Here is a 25,636-nt window from a genome sequence, read left to right as displayed (position 1 = left end):
GAGGATGTGGCAGGGGAGGAATATAGTAGCACTTTGACAAAAAGGAAAAAAAAAACAGGAAGAGATACTTGGTATCTGGGCTTGTGGCAGGGTCTTGTTCCTGTATTATCGTCTGGGAGGTTACCTGATTTCCAGATAGCCTCCCAACTTTAAACAAATGGATTGTAGTACAGGGACAAGAACCTGCCACAAATCTAGTTGCCAACTTTGCATAACATAGATAAGTAATACAAGGATAAGGTCCTGCCATAAACCCAGTTGCTAAGTTTGACATTGACATCAACAATATGTTACCATTTCTTGTGTGTGTCAGGAGCGACTTGAGAAATTGCAAGTCACTTCTGGTGTGAGAGAATTGGCCCATCTACAAGGGCATTGTCCAGGGAACGCCCAATGTTTTACCATCCTATGGGAGGCTTCTCTCATGTCCCTGTATGAGAAGTTGGAGCTGACAGATGGGAGCTCACCCTGCTCTCCAGATTCAAACTGCTAACCTTTTGGTCAGTAGACCTGCCGGCACAAGGGTTTAATCCATTGTGCCACCAAGGGCACCCACAAATAATATCAAAGGTGCAGTTAATCTGCCCTGTGATATAGGAGTATATATATGTAGACTTGAACATTCTCCTCTTTGGAGTAGCTCTCTCTACACTGAGTTTAGATACATGTTTAGCAAACATTAATGCTAAGAATGTATTTAAGTATCCTCCCTGTTGTCCTTTCATCAGCAGGCTAAAACCTATTTATTCAGGCAGGTTTCTAAAAATGCTTTTAAGATCAAGTTGTGGGTTTAGCTTTGAATATGTTTTTAATTAGTTGTTATGGATTTTAACTGAATGTTTTAATACCATTGATATTTAATTCTGTTTTATGTTTGTATATTTTAAATTGTAATGAAATACTTTTTAACGTAAGCTGCTTTGAGTTTCCTTTGTGGAAAGAAAAAATCAGGGTACAAATAACAATAATACTTCATCTGAAAGCAATCAGTACTTTGCTATATTAGTATGAGTTATCAACAGCTTGATTGTATAATATGTATGATCAAAGAAGGTAAATAAAAACATGGCAATTCTGATCCAGCAACTGGGAATGAAGCAAGAGATGGAGAATGTTGCTACACAGAACTCTGCTACAAGTGGATGTCACCATTTCCTTGGGACAAGAAATAATATCCACACAAGGAGATGCAGGTATCTAAATTGTACTAAACTGAGAATCAGTGGGGCTTATTGATTATACAGTTAGCCTAGTGGAGTCAGTTTCAAATTCCTGCTCAGCCATGAGAATCGCTTGGTTTCATGGACCAGCCATTTCTCTCATTTTATCGATCACACAGAAAACGGTTATAAGATTGGAGGAAAGACTAAGCTAAACTGTACATACTGTTTATAAGAAAGGAAGGTTAAAAATATAATGTAATAAATCAGCTCCTTGAATGAAAACACAAGACTCCTGCAGCACTTTAAAATTTTATTGTGGCACAAGTTTTCAGCATGATTACACAGGAAAGGTCATCCACACTCACACTAGAACCTACATAGTTATAACCTATTCCCTTTTCAGACAAAGCTTCATGAGCACACTCAAACAAGTTTTGTGTACAAAATCACGCAAAACAGAAAAGCCCACTCTGAAGGCAAAGAGCTGCTCCTTTGGATCATGACCATAATTCTCAAATACTGCAGCATAACCATCCCACTCTACAAATGATATATCTCATTCCACATTACTGGATGGTGACATCTTTACAGAAATAATGGAAAGAACTAGCTTAGCGAAGAAGTGATGATCACATGATCTTTCAGATGGCGTTGGGTTGCAATACCTAGTTAAGTTTCTCTAATCAGCATGGTCTATTGCATTGGTTCCTAACCTTTGGGCCTCCAGGTGTTTTGGACTTCAGCTACCATGATTCCCGACAGCTGCCTGGGATTTCTGGGAATTGAAGTCCAAAATACCTGAAGGCCCAAAGGTTGGGAACCACTGGTCTATTGTGACGGATGCTACAGTTCAGCAATATTTGGAGAGCCATGCGATTCCCACCCAGATTTTGAGAGGGGGACAAAATTAAGGTCAGATTAAGCAACTTTATAAACGTCTAGATCCAAGACTTAAGTCAAAGATACACACCAATAATACTCTTAATTCCTGTCTGTTCCATTTGCCATCGAAAATGGTAGTGTATTTTAAATCTATAAATGAACCTGGAAAGGCGGAAATTGATGTTTATACAACCACAGCTTTGACTCCTGAGAATATCTTGTTAGTACATGTGTTAAATAATAGTTCCAGGCACTTTTCATCTGTATCCCCATTCTTGCCTCATTTAAAAATGCTATAAACATGACTTGTAGCACAGCACTATACATGTGTAATCACTGATGTTTACTCCCTAATAATTATGTTAAGACTTATAACTTTATAAAACTAGCCCACCTGATTCATCTAAGGCAGTTATGGGCAAACTTCAGCCCTCCATGTGTTTTGGACTTCAACTCCCATAATTCCTAACAGCCAAAACACATGGAGGGGCAAAGTTTGCCCATACCTGATCTAAGAGAATCTGTGCCTATCAGCAGGTTTCCATGCAAGTATCACATACCGAAGGAAGAATTCTGTTCATAAAGTATGTGTGATTACCTGATGCTGCTCACACACACACACACATACTTTATGCTGCTGGAGCCCCCGGTGGCGCAGTGGGTTAAAGCCTTGTGCTGGCAGGACTGAAGACCGACAGGTCGCAGGTTCGAATCCCGGGAGAGGCGGATGAGCTCCCTCTATCGGCTCCAGCTCCTCATGCAGGGACATGAGAGAAGCCTCCCACAAGGATGATAAAACATCAGAAATCATCCGGGCGTACCCTGGGCAACGTCCTTGCAGACGGCCAATTCTCTCACAACAGGAGCGGTTGCTCCTGACACGACAAAAAAAAACAAAAAAAAAACCTGATGCTGCTTATTATTTGTCCACACTGTGTTTTCCATGCAAAGACACAATGAATGCAAACTGTTATTCATATCCAGTTTTGACTAATCAAATATTATCATCTTTTAAAGTGCAATTAGACCAGGTTCAGTATATATCCTTAAGTCCCACTTCTACACACTTCAGTCAACAGTGGATTGTACCAGCTTGTGATTTTTGTTCTTTTGCAAAGTTTCACTCACTGAGGATTAATTCCATATTTGTCTGCAATGTATATTAAAGCTACAATTTGATATGAAATGCATTAAGATGCAGACTTTCTGTTTCAAAAAGTGTGAAGTTCCATCATGAATACTTGACAGTGCAATTTCTGACTCCAACATAAACATTAATTATGGAGGAGGTACAGGAAACATTTTAAATATGCAGGTTGTCTGAAATACTGCTTTAATAAGTACAGGTTTATACAAATATATGCATGCAATTTTAATAACCATCGCTTGAGAACGCACGACTTTGTATGCAAAGATATTTAGACCCCAGTTGTTTTCCTTCCAACGTTATGAGTTTGTGCTGCAAGTGAAAGCATCAATGCAACAAATAATTTATCGCAGAACTAGCAATGAAGGAACACATGATATTAATATAGTAGTCACATAGGCAGCTTATTTGAAAAGCTTTTCAGTTGTGCTGACGAATATAAATCATATTATCTGGCGGTTGTTCTCAAACTGCAGACCCAAGCATACTTTCTAGAATTGTACAGAGATCTTCTCTCACAGGAAGCCTTGGCTAATGCATTTTATATAGGCAGTACACCAGACTATGTGGTTGCATAATTTCTACACACATCAGAAAGGCCAATATGAAGAAGGACACAGCATCAGCACACATTGCATTATTGCTGTGCTCCCATTCCCATAGTTTTGCTTGCTTAAATCCAGTTTTTATCAGCACAGTCGATATAAATAAAGCAGAAGACATACCTGTACTGATACAATGAGAACAACTGGCAGAGCACATCATGGGCTAAGGCACTAAGGTGGGAGTGCTTAAGGCCAAAATTTGTAAAGTGCTCCCATTGACCTAGTTTCACTGAAAACTCAGTGGAATCGTACGTTTGAGAGAGACATATATGATTAAATACTAAGATTAAATACTAATGCCAATCAGCAGTCTCTGCTGAGGGCATTTACCTTTAACAGCCTGTTCTCTGCAATATAGATATATACAATTTTAAGTACTTGCCAATAAACAAATGATAAGCTATTTCCCCAGCTGAAATGGTATTTAGAACATAAGGTCCAGTTCTCATACCTACTTTTGGGGAGGAAAAGCTGTAATTAAATGCATGGACATGGAAAAAGCTAAATTCAAGATGAAAGGGAAAATATTCAAAACTTGGAAATGCTAATTTTCTGGAATGTACCTACCAGTACCAGAATCCCTAAGTGATCATAGCCATGCAAGTCATTGTCCAAAATATATTAACTTTTCCAAGATCAGCTAAAATTTCAGATTCAGTGTGTATCCCAAGAGGCAACTAATACAGTATTCAGCCTCCCCAACATATAAAATATAACCCAGTTCATGGGACTCATATCAAATTGGGGAGCAAACATTTTATGAAGACTTTATCAAAACAGAATGGGAAACGACCCTGAATCCTGATAAAGCTGGGAAAGTGCCTTATGCTGCTCAAAATGTTACTTCATTCTGGGGAAGTGTTAACAGAACTCATCAAACTGCATTTGCAATATCATTACTTATCATTACTTAATGTTAGTATTCTCTTGTACGAAACAAGATAAATTAGAAGCCACCAGCTAATGTTTCCTTGTTATTTTGTTTCCTAAGCTTCTTATTTCCAGACATAACGAAATAATTGTCATCTTGTTTTTTCTTCAGTGTGGGATCCTTTGACCCATGAGGCATCCCCTCAGTAGTGCCTGCATCAACCTTTACTTTTAAAAGCCGATTCTTACCAGCTGGATCAAGGATTTTATTACTCTTCTGGGCGGTTTTAGCTGGAGATTGAGTTTTGGCGGTAGCCTGCACTGTCTTTTTTCTTTTTTCAGTTACGGAAGATGTTTGGGGAAGACGTACAACAGACAGCGGAGTACGCTCAGAATGTTTTGACCGACTGGATCCGACCAGAGTTTTTGATCTGCTACTTTGAACTTGCATATTCTTGCTTGAGGAATGACTGCTGGCAGATGGAGATGCGACTTTACTTCTCGATTCTAATGCAGATGTCAGCTGTGCTGATTTACTTGCTGTGTGTAAAGAGGCAGAGCTCAACTGTTTACCAGCAGCTGCAGTTTTGATATTTTTGGCCTGTTTACTTTCTGTTGTGCCTCTTGCTGAGCACGCTTGAGAAGTAGTGGTTTTGGGAATTGATTTGGTTGTTGTTGCAGAAAAATGTTGAGACCATGGTGGTTTGGGACCATTGGGAGTTTGGTTAGTTGGCAGTGGAGGCTTCACTGATGTTTTTGGAAGAGGTTTAGATTTGACTGTGGCACCGTTCTTTGGAGAATGAAGCATTTCTTCAGAGGCCACCCTCTTCTTTGTTCCAGACAGCTCAGAAAGTTTAGTTGTTGAACAAGAAGGGGCAGGACGCAACATGGTTGGAGAATTCTGTGGACGTGTACATTGGACAGGTGGCAAAATACGTTTCTGAAGATATTCTGTAGACTTTAAAACAGGCATGATTTTTTCAGAAGAGGGAGCTAACTTTTTTGGAGCAGCTGTTGAGGATTTGGAAGATGATGAATTATTAACTGAGGAACTTTTCGACTTCAGTTGGTCCAGAGCACACTGGTTTCTAGGTGTTTCTGGTTTTGCTTTGGCAGAAGAAAGTGCAGGTGATTGTGTAAACTTTGCTGCATTCTGCTTTCTATCAGCAACATGAGGAGGCTTTGGAGGTGGGGCAGGAGCAGGAGGCTTTGGATTTTGTTTCTGATATGTATCAATCGCAGACATGGGGTTCATAGATGGAGGCTGGGGAGTTCTAGCAGATGAATCAGGAACTGTCTCATTGGATGCACCTTTTTGAAATGCCAAGATCTTCTGTTCAACGGTTGCGAATTGCAGCACTCGACAGGGATCATACTTGAGTAAAAATCCCTGAAGGGTATCCCAGCCCCCACCAACACGTACCATCACATGCTTCCCATGTAACATCTAGGAGAAGAGAAGAAAAAGACCAGGGATAGAATATCTGGTTAGAATTTGGTACACTTTTCTGAAACAAAGCATTACATGGATATTTGATTGACTTAAATATTTTGCTTTCTTTGGAGTGGAACACATTGATCATTACTCTACCTTCCCTAGAAATTATCCATCCAAAGAAGGCTTCATAAGAACAGGCCAAGAGACAACCAGGCCAATGACTACAACAGAAGTATTGCTCAAGTATTCCCTGGCATCACTGAGACATGGGAATCCTTCTAAACAGGTAGCAAGCATGGGAAGACTTCATCATCAGGTAGATTCATTTCTCAGTATCACAGTATCAATACCTGTACGGATGAGATTATGTCCAGGCTTGACTAGTTTTAAGGGATCATCAAAACATTTTGAGAAACTGCACTTACCCGTATGAAGAGTATCTTGTCTCCTAATCTATAGCGTCCTTCAGATAAATACTCAATTGAAAACCTGTGAGAGCAACTGCAAGGAGGATCTTCAGCAATATGCTTAACCTATAGCATACAAAGACCACGTGTTAACTTATTCGTGTTTCTTTTAGCTCAAAGAATACCAAAAAAGAAAAATGATGTCTAGCCCCAATAGTCCGCAATTAATGACACCGCATGCACTTCATCCTATGCCCTTCTTGCTTAGCTACCATTTGCATTATCCCATTCCCTTGTCTTGTTAACAGTTTGGCCATGTTTTATGGCAGTTGTCACCACAGGTTATTGGGCGTTGTTTTATATGCTATTGGTTTTACTGTTTTGTACTGTACTGTGTGTTCATTTTTTGCTTTGTTTTAGGCACTTTGGGTCATGTGTAAGCCACCTTCGGGGAAATGGACACAAATATAAAGTCATTAGTATTGTTGTTGTTGTTGTTGTTGATACATAACAAGATTAGTACACAGCAAACAAGATCACTATGCTGGCTTTTGTATTTGATCACACGTCGGACACTTCACAAGTGTCTAGGGCTGTGTGATGTATCGGCGAATAATGCGTGCAGATCCGAGTAGGGTGGCCTTTTGCAGCTGAGAGATAGTAATTTGGTATTTAAGTGCAGGCCAGGGTCTTTAGGTACTGCACTCAGTGTGCAGATCACCACTGGGACCACCTTTACTGGCTTGTGCCAGAGTCTATGCAGTTCTATCTTTAAATCCTCATGTCGTGTAAGCTTTTCCAGTTGCTTCTCGTCAATCCTGCTGTTGCCTGGGATTGCAACATCGATTATCCATATTTGCCCCCCCCCCTCCCCAATTGTGAGGTCAGGAGTATTGTGCTCCAAAACTCTGTCAGTCTGAATTCGGAAGTCCCAGAGTAGTCTGACTATTATTATTATTATTATTATTATTAATAATAATAATAATAATAATAATAATAATAATCTGAAATCCAGAATTATAACTGTTTCAATGTTTTCTTTCTTTTTCATCAAAATAAAAAGCTCATACAAGCACAGAGGAAATAAAGAGCATTTCAGTAATTTCCAATGTGATTTACATTTGTAACAGCATGCATTTTCTTCTTCCTGTATTGTGATCTAATTTCCCTTGCCTTGATTAAACAGTCATAAGACTACCATATTATGGTGCAATCCTATGCATAGTTCAACTGGTTAAACTTCACTGAAATCAAGGCATTTTACTCAGAAATAAATCCCTCTCAGTTCATTTGGGCTGGTAAAATCTATGTCTGACACCACAATGAAGCTTAATATTGTGGATTATACCATTTTCGGAAACCATACCAAAATAGTAAAGTAAAATAAAATTAGTTTTATAAGCTTCAGGATATGGAACATAATAACTAAGATATCTTTACGAAATAACTAACTGATCGAAATCATGGCTGATTTGGACAGTAACTCATGGACAAGGATCCTATGTTCCCATAAGAATAAACCTCCATAGGACATGCACAATGCTTACTGCTTCATGCAATGCTTCATGTGGACAACAGGATGTGGGGATGGCAGCAGGAGCAACAGGATCAGCGGACATCAATAAGGTTTCTTCCAATTCAATTTCCTTCTCCAGTTTTACTAAAAGAGGTGGTTCAACTCCATATCTAGAAAATGGAAGCAGGGAGAAGACAGATATTGCATAAAATTAAGAACAATGTGGATGTAGACAACAGTGCAAACAAGTACTCATTGACAAACAATCTTTAGTTTATACTTGTAAAAGTAGCTCTTTGGGTTTTTTTTTTAAACCAAATGTATATATGTACAAATTAATGATTTAAACCACAATGGAGATTCACAGGACAAAAGCAGTGACTGACCTTTCCACCACTATTTGGGGTAAAGCAGGCCAACATAGAGAAAGGGGCATTGTACTTCTTGGCCCTTCTGATACCCACTCATGACCGCACAATAGGATTGCATCTCAACTCTCTTGAAGAAAACTCTGAGAAATCTTTTAAATGTTTACAAGATATTGAAAGCATCTGCTCAAGAGAACTGCAATGAATACACACCTTGAGACAATGCGGCCGATTTCCAGTAAACAAAGATATACTTGTCTTGGTTCTTTATGCAGAACTGCAAGAAAATTAGGATACATACAGAAAAGAGATGTTAGTTTGAGATTACACACACAGCAGTATCTCTAGCTCAGTGAAGCTTGCGCAAACTAATGCATTTAGGGTGACAGACAATGACCAAGATTCAAAGTTTCCTAGAGCTGTAACAATCATAGTAGAGGTAAAGGTTTCCCCTGACATTAATTCTAGTTGTGTCCGAATTTGGGGGTGGTGGTGCTTATCTCCATTTCTAAGCCAGGGAGCCAGCATTGTCCATAGACACTTCCGAGGTCATGTGGCCAGCATGACTGCATGGAGCGCCGTTATCTTCCCAAAGAAGTGATACCTATTGATCTACTCACATTTGCATGTTTTCGAACTGCTAGGTTGGCAGAAGCTGGGCCTAACAATGGGAGCTCACCTCGCTCCCTGGATTTGAACCGTCAACCTTTCGGTCAGCAAGTTCAGCAGCTCAGCGGTTTAACCCACTGTCACCAGGGCCCCCTGTAACACTCATACAGATATGCAATTATGTATTAATAAGATTTGCTCATAGTGTTCTTTATATGTAATCCATTCTCCGAGCCCAAGAAGTAATGTGGTCACTCTCATCCTCATGAAAATCTGTCAGTATCCACATCAATAAGTTAAAAAAAGCAAAGAAACCCCATTTTTTGTGCTTATCATTCTAATCCTTAAGACAAGGAGAAAAGAAATTCTTGATATTGATGAAAGGAAGCTCATGTTGCAACCTAAGCAGCATGATCAATAGTCACAGCAATTTCATTTATAATTTAACAAGGTATAGATTACTTTTCATTGCCCACCCTTGCCTTGGAAATATTTATCAAAATTACATTTGCTCTGAAATGTCCTCTGTGAGTCTAGTGTTTTCTCTCTAGGCATTTTCTTGGTCCTCCATCATGATTCTATGATACGCTTTTGCCAGAAGTCATTAATTTCAATAGGGTTTATTATTGTTTGCTGTTTCATGTTTCCATTACAAGCCCAGAAATGTATCCCTGTGGATATAGGGGTTGTACTGTACAATGGAAACAGCTATAAGAAAAGTTAGCGGCATGGGTATGAAACAGATTGAACAAAATCAGGCTACTAGTATTAAAAAATTCTAAACTCAGGACAGTAAATAAAGAGCAACACTCAAGAAATAGGGGAATCCAAACAATAATCAATCAGGGCCAGCTAACACTTCTCAACAAAGGATTCCCCAGGCAGCAATCAACCAGGCTTTGAAACTACAATGCCATTAAATGCTAATTAAGGTGGCCAATTGCAACATTCACACTTGCCTCAAGCAGACAAGAGTATATAAACCTCACTTGCCTAGTTTCCAACAGACATCACAACCTCTGAGGGTGTCTGCCATAGATATGGGTGAAATGTCAGGAGAGAATGCTTCTGGAACATAGCCATACAGCCCGGAAAACTCACAACAACCCAAACAGATGGTTGTTTATTTCAGTAGCATTTCCTACTGGACAGTATGTTATGATACAATTCCGTATATTTAAGTAGGAGAAGAATGGGAGAAGGAGACTGAAAAACACTCTCCCTGATCTTTAGTATACAAGAAAAGTAATGTGAGAACATCCCTGTCCTCCCCTGTTTTAATCAAGACATTCCTAGATATGCAGGGCTATAAAATCTGAATACAGCCTTCTCACAGAGAATTAGTTCACATGGTCAATGGTCTAGGACTGCCCAAAACAGGCCTTCACACATTACATTGCATAGGGCATATCATGAAGCGTGGGGGCAGGGAGGACAGAAGCACTTTCCCAATGCACATGGATCAACATCCAATTTAGGCCAGTGTTTTCCACACAGTCACTTAGAGCAAGTTCATTTCTGCACAGAATTTCCAGTCCTGTTGTTCAAAGTTCAAGCATTCACTAGACGACATTATCAAGACTTTCACATTGTTTGGATGTAAGAGAGATGTGCCCACACATGGGAATCCAGAGCCCTAGCACAAAGCTCTCTTTATTTTGCTCCTCCGGCCAAAAATGCTAGCGAAAGGGCACCGAAAGCTAAGAAGAATTCAGCCCTTTTGATGAGGCTCATTGCCAAGAACACACAAAGCATCCATTTATGACAGCAACTGCATGTAGTTAGCAAGCTTCTGAAAACTTTGAGCTACATCTAAAACAAGATACAATATTGTGCACTACTGAATTCAAGCAAAACTGATTCCAAGTATAAATTTCATGGTTTTCATTTATGGAAAATGCAATACGGGTGTAAGTAACAATAAACAATAATTAAGATTGAAGACATATGATGCGTCTTCTAAAAATAGTGAGATTCGGCTAGATATACATTACAAGCAATTTGTAATGAAGCTGTCAAAAGTGCAAAATTATAGAGTCTGTGTTATGCATTTTACAAGCACACAGTCCCGAGTGTGTGTTTGTTTACAAATGTACAAAGCAAATATGTAGCATGTCGTGTTTCAACAAGCCCAAGGATGTCATAATTTAAGCCGTACTTCTTGTTCAGGGTTGGGACTTACATAGAGGTACCTGTATTTTAAAAAAGACAATAATTAGCAATACAATTCTAAGTTTCATGTATTAAGGAGCAGTCAAACATTTTGCTCCATCTGGAAAAACCTGGTCGGGCAGTTCCTGGTTACAAGCCTCGGGCTGATAACCACAGGCAAGGAGTCTAAACCTCCAGGTGCAAATCTAGCACACAGTCTATTAAAGTTAGGAAGGATTGAAATGCTGAGGCTTTTGGAAGAGCTTCCTTCTGAATTAGTTAGGCCATTTATATTTTCATAGACACTTAGTTAGAAAGAAAATACATAGGGGGATAGAACCTACGATTCATCTTTCTACTGAGTGGCTGTAATTACCAATAAATTGTTGCCAATGGTGACATAAGATCCCCTGGATATCTAATTTAGCGGTTACATACATTCTGTTACAAGCATTATTTGTAATATAGCAATCACTGATGCCCTACTTGCCAGGATATACTGCCCTTAGAAGAGAGGAAGTGCTCAACTTAGTGTATCCAGTTCTTTCAAACCACTTTATACGATCCATAGATCCAATCAGTAAACCATTAAGAGAATGAACAAAAACCTCTGTACAAAGTAACAGGATCAATAACATAGATCCCTTCTAAGGAAACTCTCATCATGCTATATCTACCACCCCTTTGCTACAGAACATAGAATTTGTCATCCAGGAAGGAAGGAAGGAAGTACATTTGTAACATGTGAGTCCCAAATTGGAAGAAAAGTGACATTTTGGTAATATAAGCCCTATCCAAGATAGCCAATGTGCAGGTATTATAATTAATGTTATTGTTTTAATCTATTGTGTATTTATGATTTTATATTGTTGTTATACTGTGATATTGCGGCATCAAATTGTTGCCAGTGTTAACCGCTCTGAGTCCCCCCTCGGGGGTTGAGAAGGGCGGAGTAGAAATGTTGTAAATAAATAAATAAATAAGAGCTGTAGCCCAAAACGCTGTAGGGCATCCAGTTTTCCCCATGTTATAGGCAATCCTGCAGGCAGTTTGAATGGGAAGTGCTGAAAAGTAGATTGTGTGTGTGTGTGAGGACCAACTTGAAAAATTGAAAGTTGCATCTGGTGTGAGAGAATTGGCTGTCTGCAAGGATGTTGACCAGGGGATGCCTGGATGTTTTATCATCCTTGTGAGAGGCTTCTCTCATGTCTTCGCATGAGGAGCTGGGGCTGACAGAGGGAGCTCATCTGTGCTCTCCCTGGATTCGAACCTCCAACCTGTCAGTCTTCAGTCCTGCCGGCACAAGGGTTTAACCCATTGTGCCACCGGGGGCGCCAGAAAAGTAGTTACTAGGGCTGGGCGGTTTCGTTTCGTTAATTCGTAATTCGTTAATAATTCGTTAATTTTTTCAATTACAAAACGATAACGAACCATTCTGGAGCAATTTTTTAAAAAAACGAATTTTTAAACACGTTTTGTAAATGCTTCGTATTTCATTATTGTATTCGTTTCGTTATTGTTCTGAGGTCGTTTCGTTATTATTTCCGCATGTCTGGGGCAAGTTTTTTGTTTAATTAGTGAAAAAAAATTATAATATCACACCAACAGTCAACAACAGAGGGAGAGGGAAGCTTCAGAAGTTTTTGGAGGTTTTTTAGCGTATTTCGCGGTCGCGTCCGCCATTAACGAATCGATTCGTTATTGTTTCGGAAATCGATTCGTTAATGTTTTGTAATTTTTTTCACATTTACGAAATTTCATAAATATCGAACTTTTTAAAAGGAAAATTTTGTAATTATTTTAAATATAGAAACAAAAAAACCCCCCAAATACAAATCGATTTTAGAAACATATTTTTCCGTTGTTACCCAGGCCTAGTAGTTACAGGATGGCTTTGATCCAAGCAGTTGGGTTTGAAAAGCCACCCGTTTCCTTCCCTACTGTGGTGAACCTCTATCTTGTTTTTTCAGGCTTTGTCCAGCATTAATAGCTGGGAGGTTTATGTGAGCTCTCACCGTTCCTATCTTTTGGGTCTCCTCTGCTTTATGTTCTCATCACTTTACAAAATCTGATGCTTCTTTAGTCACTTAGCCTCATAGCCAGAAAGTTATTGTGGTTCCAACCATATTCTGTGCATCACGCATCATTCTGTGCATATTAGTAACACTCCTTTTAGGACTTCTTTTGCAACACTGTTCTAAAAAGTGGCACAGCTTTCACTATTTTGGTGTCAGAAGCAGCCAAAACCTCCCCCCTCTCCACTGTATTTCCTTTTTTCTAGATTGAGTTAGATTCTGGAAGAGACACCACATTTCATTCATGCTTTGATAGCATCTTATATGTGGAATTGATTATTTTGACTGTTCAAGCCTAGGGTAGGATTTGAAGATTAAAATAACACAGCAAAGCCAATCAAAAATAAAATATTTGCTAAGTAGGCTTGAGTCAGGAAGAAACTTTCCTTCTTGTTTCCAAACTAAATTATCTGAAAATGCAAGGCACGCATATCAAAATTTCCAGGAAAAAATGCTACTGACCAAAATTTACAGATATAGCTGGCAGCATTAACATGATGAAACAACCACAGTTTCTACCATGGTACAGCTGCCAAGTTTTCAATATTGTGACTCATTACCTGGTGACTCACCCCCAAAATCTGAAAGATGAAAAGCTTAGTAAGATACAAGTTGAAGAATGAAATGGGATCGATCACCACATCAAAAACACTATAGCTATAGTTATGTAAATTCACTATAGATGGAAAGAAGCATCTTTTCCTACTAAAGAGCATGCTACAACACGAACAATATATTTGTTCAGTTCATTTTTAAGATCTGTTGCTTCTGAAGCTTCCAGAAATATTCAAAAACAGTTAGACAATTCCAGACTTCCATCTTTTTACCTATAATTTCTATTAGCCAGGTTAGCACAGGCAATGGTGTGGGATCCTGTAACGAGTATTCCAAAATCACCACCATTGTCCACTGTTATTCATGAACAAACACAAGTCATGCCAGACTAATGTTATCTCTTTTTTTATAGAGTTACAAGCTTGGTTGATGCAGGGAATGCTGTAGAAGTAGCATATCTTGATTTCAGTAAGGCCTTCAACAAAGTTCCCCATGACCTTCTTGCAAACCAACTAGTCAAGTGTGGGCTAGGCAACACTACTATTAGGTGGATCTATAATTGGTTAAGTGACCGAACCCAAAAGGTGCTCACCAATGGTTCAATTTCATCCTGGAAAGAAGTGACTAGTGGAGTGCCACAGGGTTCGGTCCTGGGCCCAGTGCTGTTTAACATCTTTATTAATAACTTGGATGGAGGTTTAGAGAGCATACTTCTCAAGTTTGCAAATGACACCAAATTAAGAGGGATCGCTAATACATCGGAGGATAGGATCAGAATTCAAAATGACCATAACAGATTAGAGACTATCAAAACTAACAAAATGAATTTCAACAAGGCGTGGACCATGCCTTAGTTACTTACAGATTGGACTACTGTAATGCACTCTATGTGGGGCTGCATTTGCAGGTGGCCTGGAAACTGCAATTGGTACAAAGGTTGGCAGCCAGACTTCTAACTAGAACTAATTACAGAGCGCAAAACGTCCCTATTAAAGCAGCTCCACTGGCTGCCGATAAATTCCTGGTCCCCCTGGAAACATGTAAACAGAGACTGGGTGACCATCTGTCAGGGATACTTTGTGCTTTTCCTACATGGCAGGGAGTTGGACTAGATGGCCCATGTGATCCTTTCCGACTCTATTATTCTATGATTCCATTAACAGTGATGGACAAAGTGTGACTCACAAGTCATATGAAACTGTCCAGGGCCACTTTTGTGGCCTGCTGGCCAATTTAAGCCTGGAAGATGTATTTTTAAAACCCAGTAAGTTGTGAAGATGCCTCAAGTCTAGATGCAATTTTTAACATTTTATTTGATTTTGTTTTCTGTAAAAGCAGATACCGTTTTTCCAGAAGCTATTGCTGCTCCTTATCCTTCCACAATTGCCCACCAATGTTCCAAAATGTCACTTCTGCTATGACCAAATTGTCAAGAGCACCGGCATTAATATTGTGATAGTTTTATTTAAAACGATACAAAAAAAGTCCATGATAAAGATACATATAAAGTTATCATAAAAATAAAGTAATCCAAACATTTCTCACATTTTCAAATTATTACTCAATGGAAATCAGTAACAACCTGCATGAGAAATGCATGGCCTTTGTGGGGCTTTCTGCTTACAGAACATCTAGAAATAATTACCCAAGCCTTCAGATTCAAAGAGGCAAGTGTCCCCCACTCCAATACATCTGCACCACTTCAGAAAGTTGGCTGTGTTATCTCTGGCAAAGAAGGATCCAGAAGGCGCATCTTTCTTACAGGGGACTTTTTTCAAAGGGAAATCCTGAAAATAAGAAAATTGAGGGAATAAAATTAGTTTGTGTGAATTGAAAAAGCCACAGAAATATTTTATCCAGGGGCAGTTTTCATCTCCCATTTTAGTGGGCCAATGAATGCAGTCCAGATTGTAGTCTGAACTTTAAGTTCCTATCCTACACAATACTTTAAGGATAGGACTGAGCAGTTGGGATACTTTTCTCAACTTCTGGAGTACAGCTGCCAGTTGTACCATCATAATTCCTTCACAGTTCAGAATTATATTGTGATTAGATGAAATGCCCTTCAGAATATTTTCCAAAGAAATATAATATTGCAATTTTTCTGTATGTATAACAGTATTGACTGAAGTGACTTTGACTGGCTGTATTAAGAATTACCATATGTATATGAGTATATAAACTAAGTTTTTCAGCCCTTGTTTTAAGGCTGAAAAAGCCCCCCTCGGCTTATACTCGAGTCAAAGTTATTTATTCTTTTACCCTGCTGCTGTTGTTATTATTATTATATTTATTATTTTACTCTATTTAATAATTTTATTAATATTACATTTACATTTTATTATTATTATTATTATTATTACATTTATTATTTTATTCTATTATTATTACATTTATTATTTCACTCTATATTACTGTTATTATTACATTTCCATTATTGTACTCTATTATTATTTTTATTACATTTCCCTTATTGTACTCTATTATTATTGGAAGGATACATAAGCACATTTATATTAAAAAAGGTTATAATAATGGTTTAATCAGATTTGGACAGTCTTATTTTAAATTACAGTTTTATGTAAATGTTCAAAAACATTTAACCTACTGATGCCTCAATTAATGTAATTTTATTAGTATCTATTTTTATTTTTAAATTTATAAATAGTGTCGGCATTGCCCACCCTTGGCATATACTCAAGTCAATACATTTTCCCTGTTTTTTGGTGGTAAAATTAGGTGCCTCGGCTTATATTCAGGTCAGCTTATACTCAAGGATATATGGTAAGCTGAAACAGGAATAAATGCAACATGATCCAAAATCTGTGAAGGGTAGCCTTTGGTTGTGAGATGTGCTTTCTTTAAAATTCAATATAGTCCACAACTGCATGACTTGCTACTTCCTGTGCCAAAAACACAGTTGAAAGACTGTTGGAAAAAATTGTTCCAGCAAAATATAGAAAAGGAGCTATGGAACATCACATGGAAAAATCAGAACAAGCCTTAGGGTTATACAAAACATTCAGAACACTACTCCAGTTATCTAAAAGTAGTCCAAGTTTGTCAGCAGATTTAACATATGATGTACTTGCATTTCTAATGAATTTTGTCTCATCTACCATTTGGGAACATGAAGATCAGTAGATTTTTTTTTCCCTATCTACTTCCAAATTCTCTTTTTAATCAGAATATACCAGTTGGTCCTTGTTATATCCTTCATACAAGTTGCATAATCCTATTGAAACAATGATTTCACAGTATGATACAACACAAGACTACACAGTTTTTCCTAGGATGTCATGGGGCTTAGGTAAATGGATATAGAAGTATTGTCTCAATTTGGCAGGGCGCATTTCCTCCAATCTGAGGCAGTTGGGAGTGATGTGGCACATCTTTACTGAATTCGCTATCCCCCGACTCCGATATAGTCTTTTCCACCCAGTTATTTACACTGAACCCCCTGCTTCTCTTGAGCCACAGCACTTTCTGATTCTAGAGTATATTGCAGTTATATTCCATTTTGGTACATGTTTGTCATACATCATATTTTCACCACATACCACCTCAATGACTACTGTCTTACTGTGCCCTTGGCAGTCAGTTCTCTAACCAGCAGCTTGTATTTGGGCTACGAGGGGAAAAGAAGGTGAACTCTAAGACTGAAGTAATACCATGCATTCCAAAAATCTAAATGCAAAAGCCAAGGTATGTGATAAAAGATAGAGGTAAAGGTTTCCCCTTGACATTAAGTCTAGTCGTGTCCAACTCTGGGGGGTGGTGCTCATCTCCATTTCTAAGCCGAAGAGCCAGCATTGTCCATAGACACCTCCAAGGTCATGTGGCCAGCATGACTGCATGGAGTGCTGTTACCTTCTCACAGAAGCAGTACCTATTGATCTACTCACATTTGCATGTTTTCGAACTGCTATGTTGGCAGGAGCTGGGATGGCAGAGGAAGCTCACCCCACTCCCTAGATTCGAACTGCTGACCTTTCAGTCAGCAAGTTCATCAGCTTAGCAGTTTAACCCACTGCAACAGCAATATATGTGATACCCTTGTCTTATTGAAGATTCAGCTCTTTGAAAATGTCTGGAGCAGAGTGACCAGACCTCAGAGGTAGAAGACATGAGCTGTCAGAATAAAAATATTGCTTTGGGAATGAAGTGGAGAAGTCATGCTGCCTTGAATTTGATGGAAGACAGGCATGATTTAAATGTAACTACTTAACAATCAATATAAATAAATGTCAGTAAATAATGAAAGCTTCAGTAAGATCAATTCTGGAAGGCAACATTGATACAAACACAAGCAACAATGGCACATTTACTCCTTAGCAACATTTTAAGGTAGCTCAAAGAACTGATTTGATAAAGCAGAAAGTTAATCTCAAGATTAATTATAACATGGCAAAGCCATTTCTAACTAAGCAGTGGTTATACCAGGGGTTGGTTGCTGTTGTGGTTACCGAACTGAACTACGGCTCTGGCGGCCAAAGTTCAAATAACTGCTCAACCATGAGAACCCACTGGGTGACCTTGGACAAGAACAATTTCTCAGCCTCAGAGGAGAACTATGGCAAGCCTCTTCTTAATAAATCTTGCCAAAGACACACACCTCTGGACAGAAGGGGCCAACCGGATGGCCGGAGGGGAGCACTTGAATCCCCTCGTGAAGGACCAGTTGGTTCTGGCTGGCATTCCTGCCACTCAGGAGAGGGGAGGGGCCTTAGGAACCTTCCTATAGGTATCCCCCTCCCCTCTGCATTTGGCCTTGTTTTCCATAAGCTAGAGCAGTGGTTCTCAACCTGGGGTCCCCAGATGTTTTTGGCCTCCAACTCCCAGAAATCCTAACAGCTGGTAAAGTGGCTGGAATTTCTGGGATTTGTAGGCCAAAAACATCTGGGGACCCCAGGTTGAGAACCACTGAGCTAGAGCTTTACAGATCAGACAGGTGCATCTATCAATAGAGGGGCATGCCATATTCCTAGCGGACATTAAAAGAGGATTGGAGATCGCAGTAGAAGTGGTAATGGGGAAAAGACACTAAGCAGACATCTGAGTCTTTTTGTGGCAGGAAGTGGGGGGAAAGATAAGATCGCTGTACACCTTGGCACCCCTACATTCTGGGGTGAATTTTGGGTTTATCTCTGTAAGCTCTATGGCTTAAGGGGTTCCCCAAAATATCTTCCTTGGGGGTTTCCTTGGGGGTCTGCCTCTCCCCTATGGGGCTTTATTGACAGGAAGGGGGGGGGCGTCCCTCTGACGGCCTTCCAGTAATGACTGGCTGGGACAGCAAACCATCAATGTGGAGTGCCCCCCGGGGACAGGTGTTTCACCCAGAGGTTGGTTTGGCAGGTGGTCCCACAAAGTTACCTGGCCTAACACCATTACTCATGTCACAATGCTCCTCCCACAACTAGTCAATTAGCTCAATTACCAGTTTCTAATTAGGTCAATAAATGGCCCATTTATTTCTTCACATCTTTTGCCTGGTCTCTTTAATTCACAGTGGGGATTCAAAATCAGTGACAGTCTTGCTTTAAGATTGCGGTTGGAAATGATTTGAAGGTAACAACAACAGCAGTAGTATTCTGCCCTTCCCCAATTACGGACACCTTCAATAAATCACCTTCATTCTATTTACTCCTAACTAAATTAACTTTTTAAAAGCTCTCCTCTGGAGCTGTCACTTGCCAGCCTTCATATAATGGATATATAATATGAACACACACATAGCTGGCTATACCTCATTGCACTTTCTGATATTGCCTCAATTGTATTTAACAGACTAAACAAACACGTTCAGGTCCTCTAATACTTTCTCTATGTGAACACTGGCATGCATTAAATAGTTTTATGTTTAAAATATTATAACAAACTCATCACTTACACTTAAGTCACTTGGGTTACAACTTTCTTTAACTGTACTCTGAATGACTCCAATCAACAAGCACAGCAATACCCCATTATCAAGGTCATCCAATAGTTCTTCCGCTGTCAGTTCTACCCCTGTAAAAGATACACATTATTCATTTGCGCAAGAAAGACAAAACTCCAAGTGACCATTCAGACATACATACGCATGTCTACATCCTAAATCCAACAGGAAATAATCAACTCAGCCCAACTTTTGGTTTATCTGTCATTCCTCCTTCACACTCCCCTCCCAACAGACTTCAAAACATTTTTGCAAACAGTGCATCTAATCAGAAAGAGCTTCTATAGGTCTAAAGGAACCACACACTGTGATATACACTGATCTGGGCAACACATTGGAAGAAAGGAACAAAATTCAAAAAATCCTGGATAAACTAGAACATTTGGCACAAATTAATATAATTCAATAGAGACAAATGCAAAATTCTACATTAGGCTACAACATCTAAAAGGACAGGTAAAGAGGGTGGGGAATATATAACTCTGCATAAATTAAATATGAACCGAGAGTGAGATACTGCAACAAAGAAGGTGAGTGCTATCTTAGCCTGTGTTGGGAGAAGCATAGTTCTCAAGCTGAGGGAAATAATAGCCCCACTTTATTTTATGCTAGTCAGGGATCAACTAGAGTACAGGTCAGGCATGTAGCCGGGGGGGGGGGGGGGGGGCTATAGGGGCTTCAGCCCCCCTCCTCTGAAATTCTCATGGTGGTCCACGAGAAGGCCTTACTGGTACATTATTTAAACTGCTATGTTTATTAATATCATGATCTGATCACCATTCTCAATATATCCCATATGTATGGGGGTATTGGGGTAACAATACAAAAGGTTTGCTAGGGTAGACCCTCTTTCACCCAGACTCAGCTCCCCCCCCACCCCCGAATCAAAATCCTGGCTACGAGCCTGAGTACAGTATTTAGTTTTGTTTGAGATGCTCTAAGCTGGTGATGCTGTATTGAGCAGAAGGCTGGACTCTAACTTCTAACTCAAAGATTCTAAGAATACAACCTGTGCATTACAGTAATAATTAGTCATTACTATTGGGGCCAAAGATTAATCTGTCTAATCACTGCTAGTCAAAAATATTATGCACTTTTTTCTGTGCAGGAGCAACTTGAAAAACTGCAAGTTGTTTCTGGTGTGAGAGAATTGGCTGTCTGTAAAGACGTTGCCTAGGGGACACCCAGATGTTTTACATTCCTGTGGGAGGCTTCTCTCATGTCCCTGCATGAGAAGCTGGAGCTGACAGGCAGGAGCTCACCCTGCTTTTCGGATTTGGACCTCTGACCTTTCAGTCATGAGTCCTGCCAGCACAAGCGTTTAACTCATTGCATCACCAGAGGTTAGGATTATGTGCTTAAAAAGATCCTATACAGTAATGACATTATTAGCTGAAGAAGGGAAATTTATTTTCTTGGATCAGTGTTCCAATGGCCAAGATAGATGGGGATTCTGGGCTTCCTAACCCAAAAAGTAACTTTTCCAAGTTCTGCTCTTAGCAGTCAATTAGACCTTGGAGAGAGAAAATATATAAGAAGAAGAAGAACTTTATTTTTCTACTCTGCCTCCATCTCCCCGAAGGGACTTGGGGCAGCTTACATGGGGCCAAGCCCAAGGCAAAATACAATTAAAAGTAAAGCAATAACAAATCAAAACAGCATAAAACAGGGTAGCAGTAATAACAAGCATCAAGAGTGACAGCAATAACAAATCAAAACAGCATAAAACAGAGTAACAGTAATAACAAGCATCAAGAGTGACAGCAGACTAATTTTGGGGTGGGGGGGGGAAGAGGACCACTATGCGAGCTGAATTAAAGGATAAGGTGGTTCAATAAGGTGCATAGCAACGTATAATGGCATAGGAAATTGCATGTTAACAGAGCAATTTAACAGGATCGATTAAACTTAAATTAAGGCTTATATATAGTAATGTAGTATAGGAATTCAGAATCAGGTCATGATTCAAGTCATGATATAAGTCATCAATCATAAGAAACAAAATAGCACAACGAAAAGTTAACACCTTTTTATTCAAAAGCAGGTATGTTAATATGACACCATGCTCAATTTTGGTTAATAACAATTAGACAGTTTTTTTTCAAAGAGACAAATATATATGGCGGCTTTACCCAGCAAGCCAGATAACCAGATGGCCAGATCCTCCTGCATAGGCTCCAAAGTTGCTTCATGTCGGACAGAGAGCCACTGGTCATAGAGTATAACATCTGTTAAGCCAGGTCCATGCCTTGGAGTCAGTGGACTTCGTGGACCTAATGGGGGTTCATCTCCAAACCATACCTATTAAGAATATCAATTACAGAATGAGATTATTCAGCAACACTTCAATATATTCAAGGGGACTGCATGTCCAAACAATAAAGCATTATTGCTCATCATGGAATCCAGGCATATTGTTATCTTGCACACTATTTAATTGATTTGTAATTATTTTAGAGTAGATTTTTTATTAGTTATAAATTTTTGTTTTTCTCTATAGCCTGCCATCATGATTTCTAGATTCCTGACCCACTCCGGAAAATTTCAGCTTTGAGTTTTCATTAACATTAACACAAACACACACACATACACACATTATGAACATTATAAATGAATGTTCAAACTGTGGCACATTAAATCAACATGTGTATTTATCTTCTTCATAACATTGTAAAGCCTATGTATTAATAAGTAGGAATATTTCAAAGAGTTTTAACATGCCTACCTGAACTGCTGGCTGCATGGTGTCCGTTACCTCCCTAGGAAAGGAAACAAGAGACTTCAACTATGACTCATATTTTTTTATTAGAGATTTCTACAAGTTTACACTGAAAAAGCTGGCATGTGAAAACATTATATACATATGTCATCTTATATAGTCAAAGCATTAAGTTTGCAAATCACAGCAGTCTGTAGTTTATAGGCCACATGTACACCTCAAGGCAATTTCTTAGGCTTGTCAGCTCCAGTCAGAGTTTTGTCTATATCAGTTTCAAAACATGAGGTCAAAAGACCGAGAATACTGAGAATTAAAAGGGCCATAAGATGGCAAACCTCTCTCCCCTAGTCTCCCCTAACCATATAAATAGTATTTTCCAAGGCTTATTTAATTTTGTCGGCATATTGGAAGAAACTGGAGAGTAGGACTGCGATAGTTTAGGAGCTTTTCATGACAAAATTGTGATGGGTTCAGGTCTTTTTGCCCCAGCTAACTAAAGGGATGTCTTAGTCATTACAAGCTGTCAGGCAAGAGTCTATCTACAACAGAGCTTTCCAACTATTCTATGTTGGCGACATTTTTTAGATATGTATCATTTCTTGACACAGTAATTCAGTTTAATAGCAAATCGGAGGTTATAAGAAAACCCTTATATGAAATACAGACACATATGTAAATTGTAATCACAAGGTGGATGGGGCATAACATTAAAAGCTTCTATTTATATTTTTAAAAATATGATTTGTAAGGTAATAACATACATTTCCAAGATTTCTGTCATTTTTTTTTTGTTAAATTTGTGTGATGCACCTACACGCTATAGGCAACACACTAACACAGGGGTCCGCAAACTTTTTAAACAGAGAGCCAGGTCACAGTCTCTCAAACTGTTGGAGGGCCAGATTATAATTTAAAAAAACAAACAAACATGATTCTATGCACATATCTTATTTGTGGTGCAAAAAACACTTAAAAACAATACAATACAATAATTAAAATGAAGAACAATGTTAACAAATATAAACTTATTAGTATTTCAATTAGAAGTGTGGGTCTGCTTTTGGTTGATGAGAAAGGACTGTCATTGTTGTTGTATGCTTTCAAGTCATTTCACCCTGAGTGAGGGCCGGGTAAATTACCTTGGAGGGCTGTCTCCGGCCCCCGGGCCTTAGTTTGAGGACCCCTGCACTAACATGTAACAACCCACAGTTTGGAAAGCTCTGATTTACAAGTTGAATATACATAGTTGACCAGCTCAGATTGATTTTCTTGGTTTTATAAGCCAGAATGCTATCAGAAATTTCAAACTAGAAATATAATTTATAGCAATGGTTCCCAACCTGTGGTCCATGGACCACCAGTGGTTGGCAAGAACAAAAATACGGTCAGTGGCCTCGCCATTACTACACCATTATCTCAAAACCATGCGGCAATGAGAGTGGCTATTCTCGCGAAACCCTCTCATAGTGCCGAAGCAACAGGAGTGTCAGGAGGGGAGATGACTACCCATGAAAGATTACTACTATCACATCAGCTCTAGATTATTAAATATGGTTTTTTGTGGGTGAGCAGATGGTGACTACTGGATGGCATATGTTCTGTATCAGAAACTAGAGCTGATGTGGTCTATCCAATGCACTTTTCTGACTCAGCACCCCAAATAACTGCCAAACCAAATCTAATGTTGACCAAAAACTGATTCATAATTCATTTGGTACTAATGTTGGAGAGTGGTCCCCAGTCAAAGTGGTCCTGGTCCAAAAACGTTTGGGAACCACTGATTTATAGCAACACTTTAGGAAGTTTTGTTTCTATCTCCGCCCCTCTCTCCAATTTTAGTGTAAATCCTACTTTCTAGCTATAATTTGGTTCAAATAGTTTACAAAATGTCTTTTTAAATTATAATTTGAGTTCAAAATAAATTCTTTTTCAACAACAACAACCCATTTTCTGTATTAGGGGTGCTAGATTCCTAGCTGTTCAGTATAAACACACATTAATTGCATTTCTTACAATTTTAGTCAAATTATGACAGCATACATATCCTACACCAACCATATTGTGTCAGTGTCAAATTTCATTACATGTCCCCTAATTCTTAGCAACACATACCCTTTTCTTGGTGCTATTTCTCTTCTCCAAAGTGCACAAAAAGGCAGCATATGAACAGGCCGCTACTAATGAATGAGTTATTCTTCACACAATTTGGTCAAAGGAATAAATTTCCTTTAGAATAAAAAGCCCTTTGTTTTAATGATAAGCTAAAGAAAGAAGGTCCATTGACTTTTTAGAAGGAAAAAATATGGCCAGAACATTGACCAAAGCTGCTCTCATTAAAATAAGGATCTCCACAGTCCCTTAAAATGCCAACTAACACAATATGAACAAAAGGCAGCTTAATTTGGAGGGCAAGTTCAGAATCTGAACTAAGTGAAAGATTCACAAAGAAGGCATTAGAACACTCTCCAGCATCCTCATTTTTCAGACATGGCTCAGATATCTTTGAAAGGAAGTGTGATACTTTCTTGTCTGAAAGAAAGTGCGATACTTTTACCCCAGGTTGCTTTAGACCATTATGTCTATTAGGCTTGTGCAATCCGGGTAAACCTTGACCCGTTTCATGTCTCGGCTTTTGGTGGGGACCCTGATCCGTTTTTTGGGAGCTACCCAAAATCAAGAGGGCAGATAGCTGTTTTTGCTCTGGGGTGCTGAAAGATCCGTCTTCTATCGGCCCATTATTTTGGGGGGGGGGGCTTCCCAAGCCCCCCCTCCAATCATTTTAGGCATTAAATCTCTTCTCTAGAAAAGAGGCACTCAGCTCCAGGCAGGCGTGCACACTTTCTGGGCCTGCACGCCACATGTACTTTCCAAGTCAAGGAGGCAAGTTCTCTTTCTCCAGAGGAGGTGCTTGGCTGCAGGCAGGTACGCAGGCTTTCTAGGTCTGCACGCCACATACTTTCCAAGGCAAGGAGGCACGGTGCCTTACTCCAGAAGAGGCACTAGGCTGCAGACAGGCACATGCATTTTCTGGCCTGCACACCACACACGTACTCTTTCCAAGGCAAGGCGACTGCTCACGAAAAGCAGGCAAGGAGCCAAGATAGGCTCCCATTTGCTTTTGTGTAAAGCTGATTTCCGTACCAGTTACGTGCTCCCAAAGGTAACGAAAGAACGGATGTAACGAAGGAAAACG

General features: G+C 39.3%; 1 protein-coding gene across 2 annotated transcripts in view; it reads right to left on the bottom strand.

Annotated features, from left to right (window-relative positions):
- Window positions 1-1,460: 1,460 nt before the first annotated feature.
- GAS2L3 (growth arrest specific 2 like 3) overlaps window positions 1,461-25,636 on the bottom strand; it is a 31,791-nt gene continuing 7,615 nt past the window's right edge. For both annotated transcript variants that reach the window (XM_060777245.2, XM_067469142.1), the window contains exons 2-9: window positions 22,450-22,483; window positions 21,857-22,025; window positions 19,677-19,795; window positions 15,432-15,573; window positions 8,610-8,673; window positions 8,060-8,198; window positions 6,531-6,638; window positions 1,461-6,114 (exon numbers count right to left, since the gene is read on the bottom strand). In XM_060777245.2, the coding sequence (XP_060633228.2) occupies window positions 4,744-6,114; window positions 6,531-6,638; window positions 8,060-8,198; window positions 8,610-8,673; window positions 15,432-15,573; window positions 19,677-19,795; window positions 21,857-22,025; window positions 22,450-22,467 (2,130 nt within the window). In that variant the 5' untranslated portion in view covers window positions 22,468-22,483 and the 3' untranslated portion in view covers window positions 1,461-4,743. The remainder of the gene's footprint in view (window positions 6,115-6,530; window positions 6,639-8,059; window positions 8,199-8,609; window positions 8,674-15,431; window positions 15,574-19,676; window positions 19,796-21,856; window positions 22,026-22,449; window positions 22,484-25,636) is intronic.

This window comes from Anolis sagrei, chromosome 5 (genome assembly GCF_037176765.1).
Source record: "Anolis sagrei isolate rAnoSag1 chromosome 5, rAnoSag1.mat, whole genome shotgun sequence".
NCBI classification, from domain to species: Eukaryota; Metazoa; Chordata; class Lepidosauria; order Squamata; family Dactyloidae; genus Anolis; species Anolis sagrei.
This window is presented reverse-complemented; position numbering and strand designations above follow the sequence as displayed.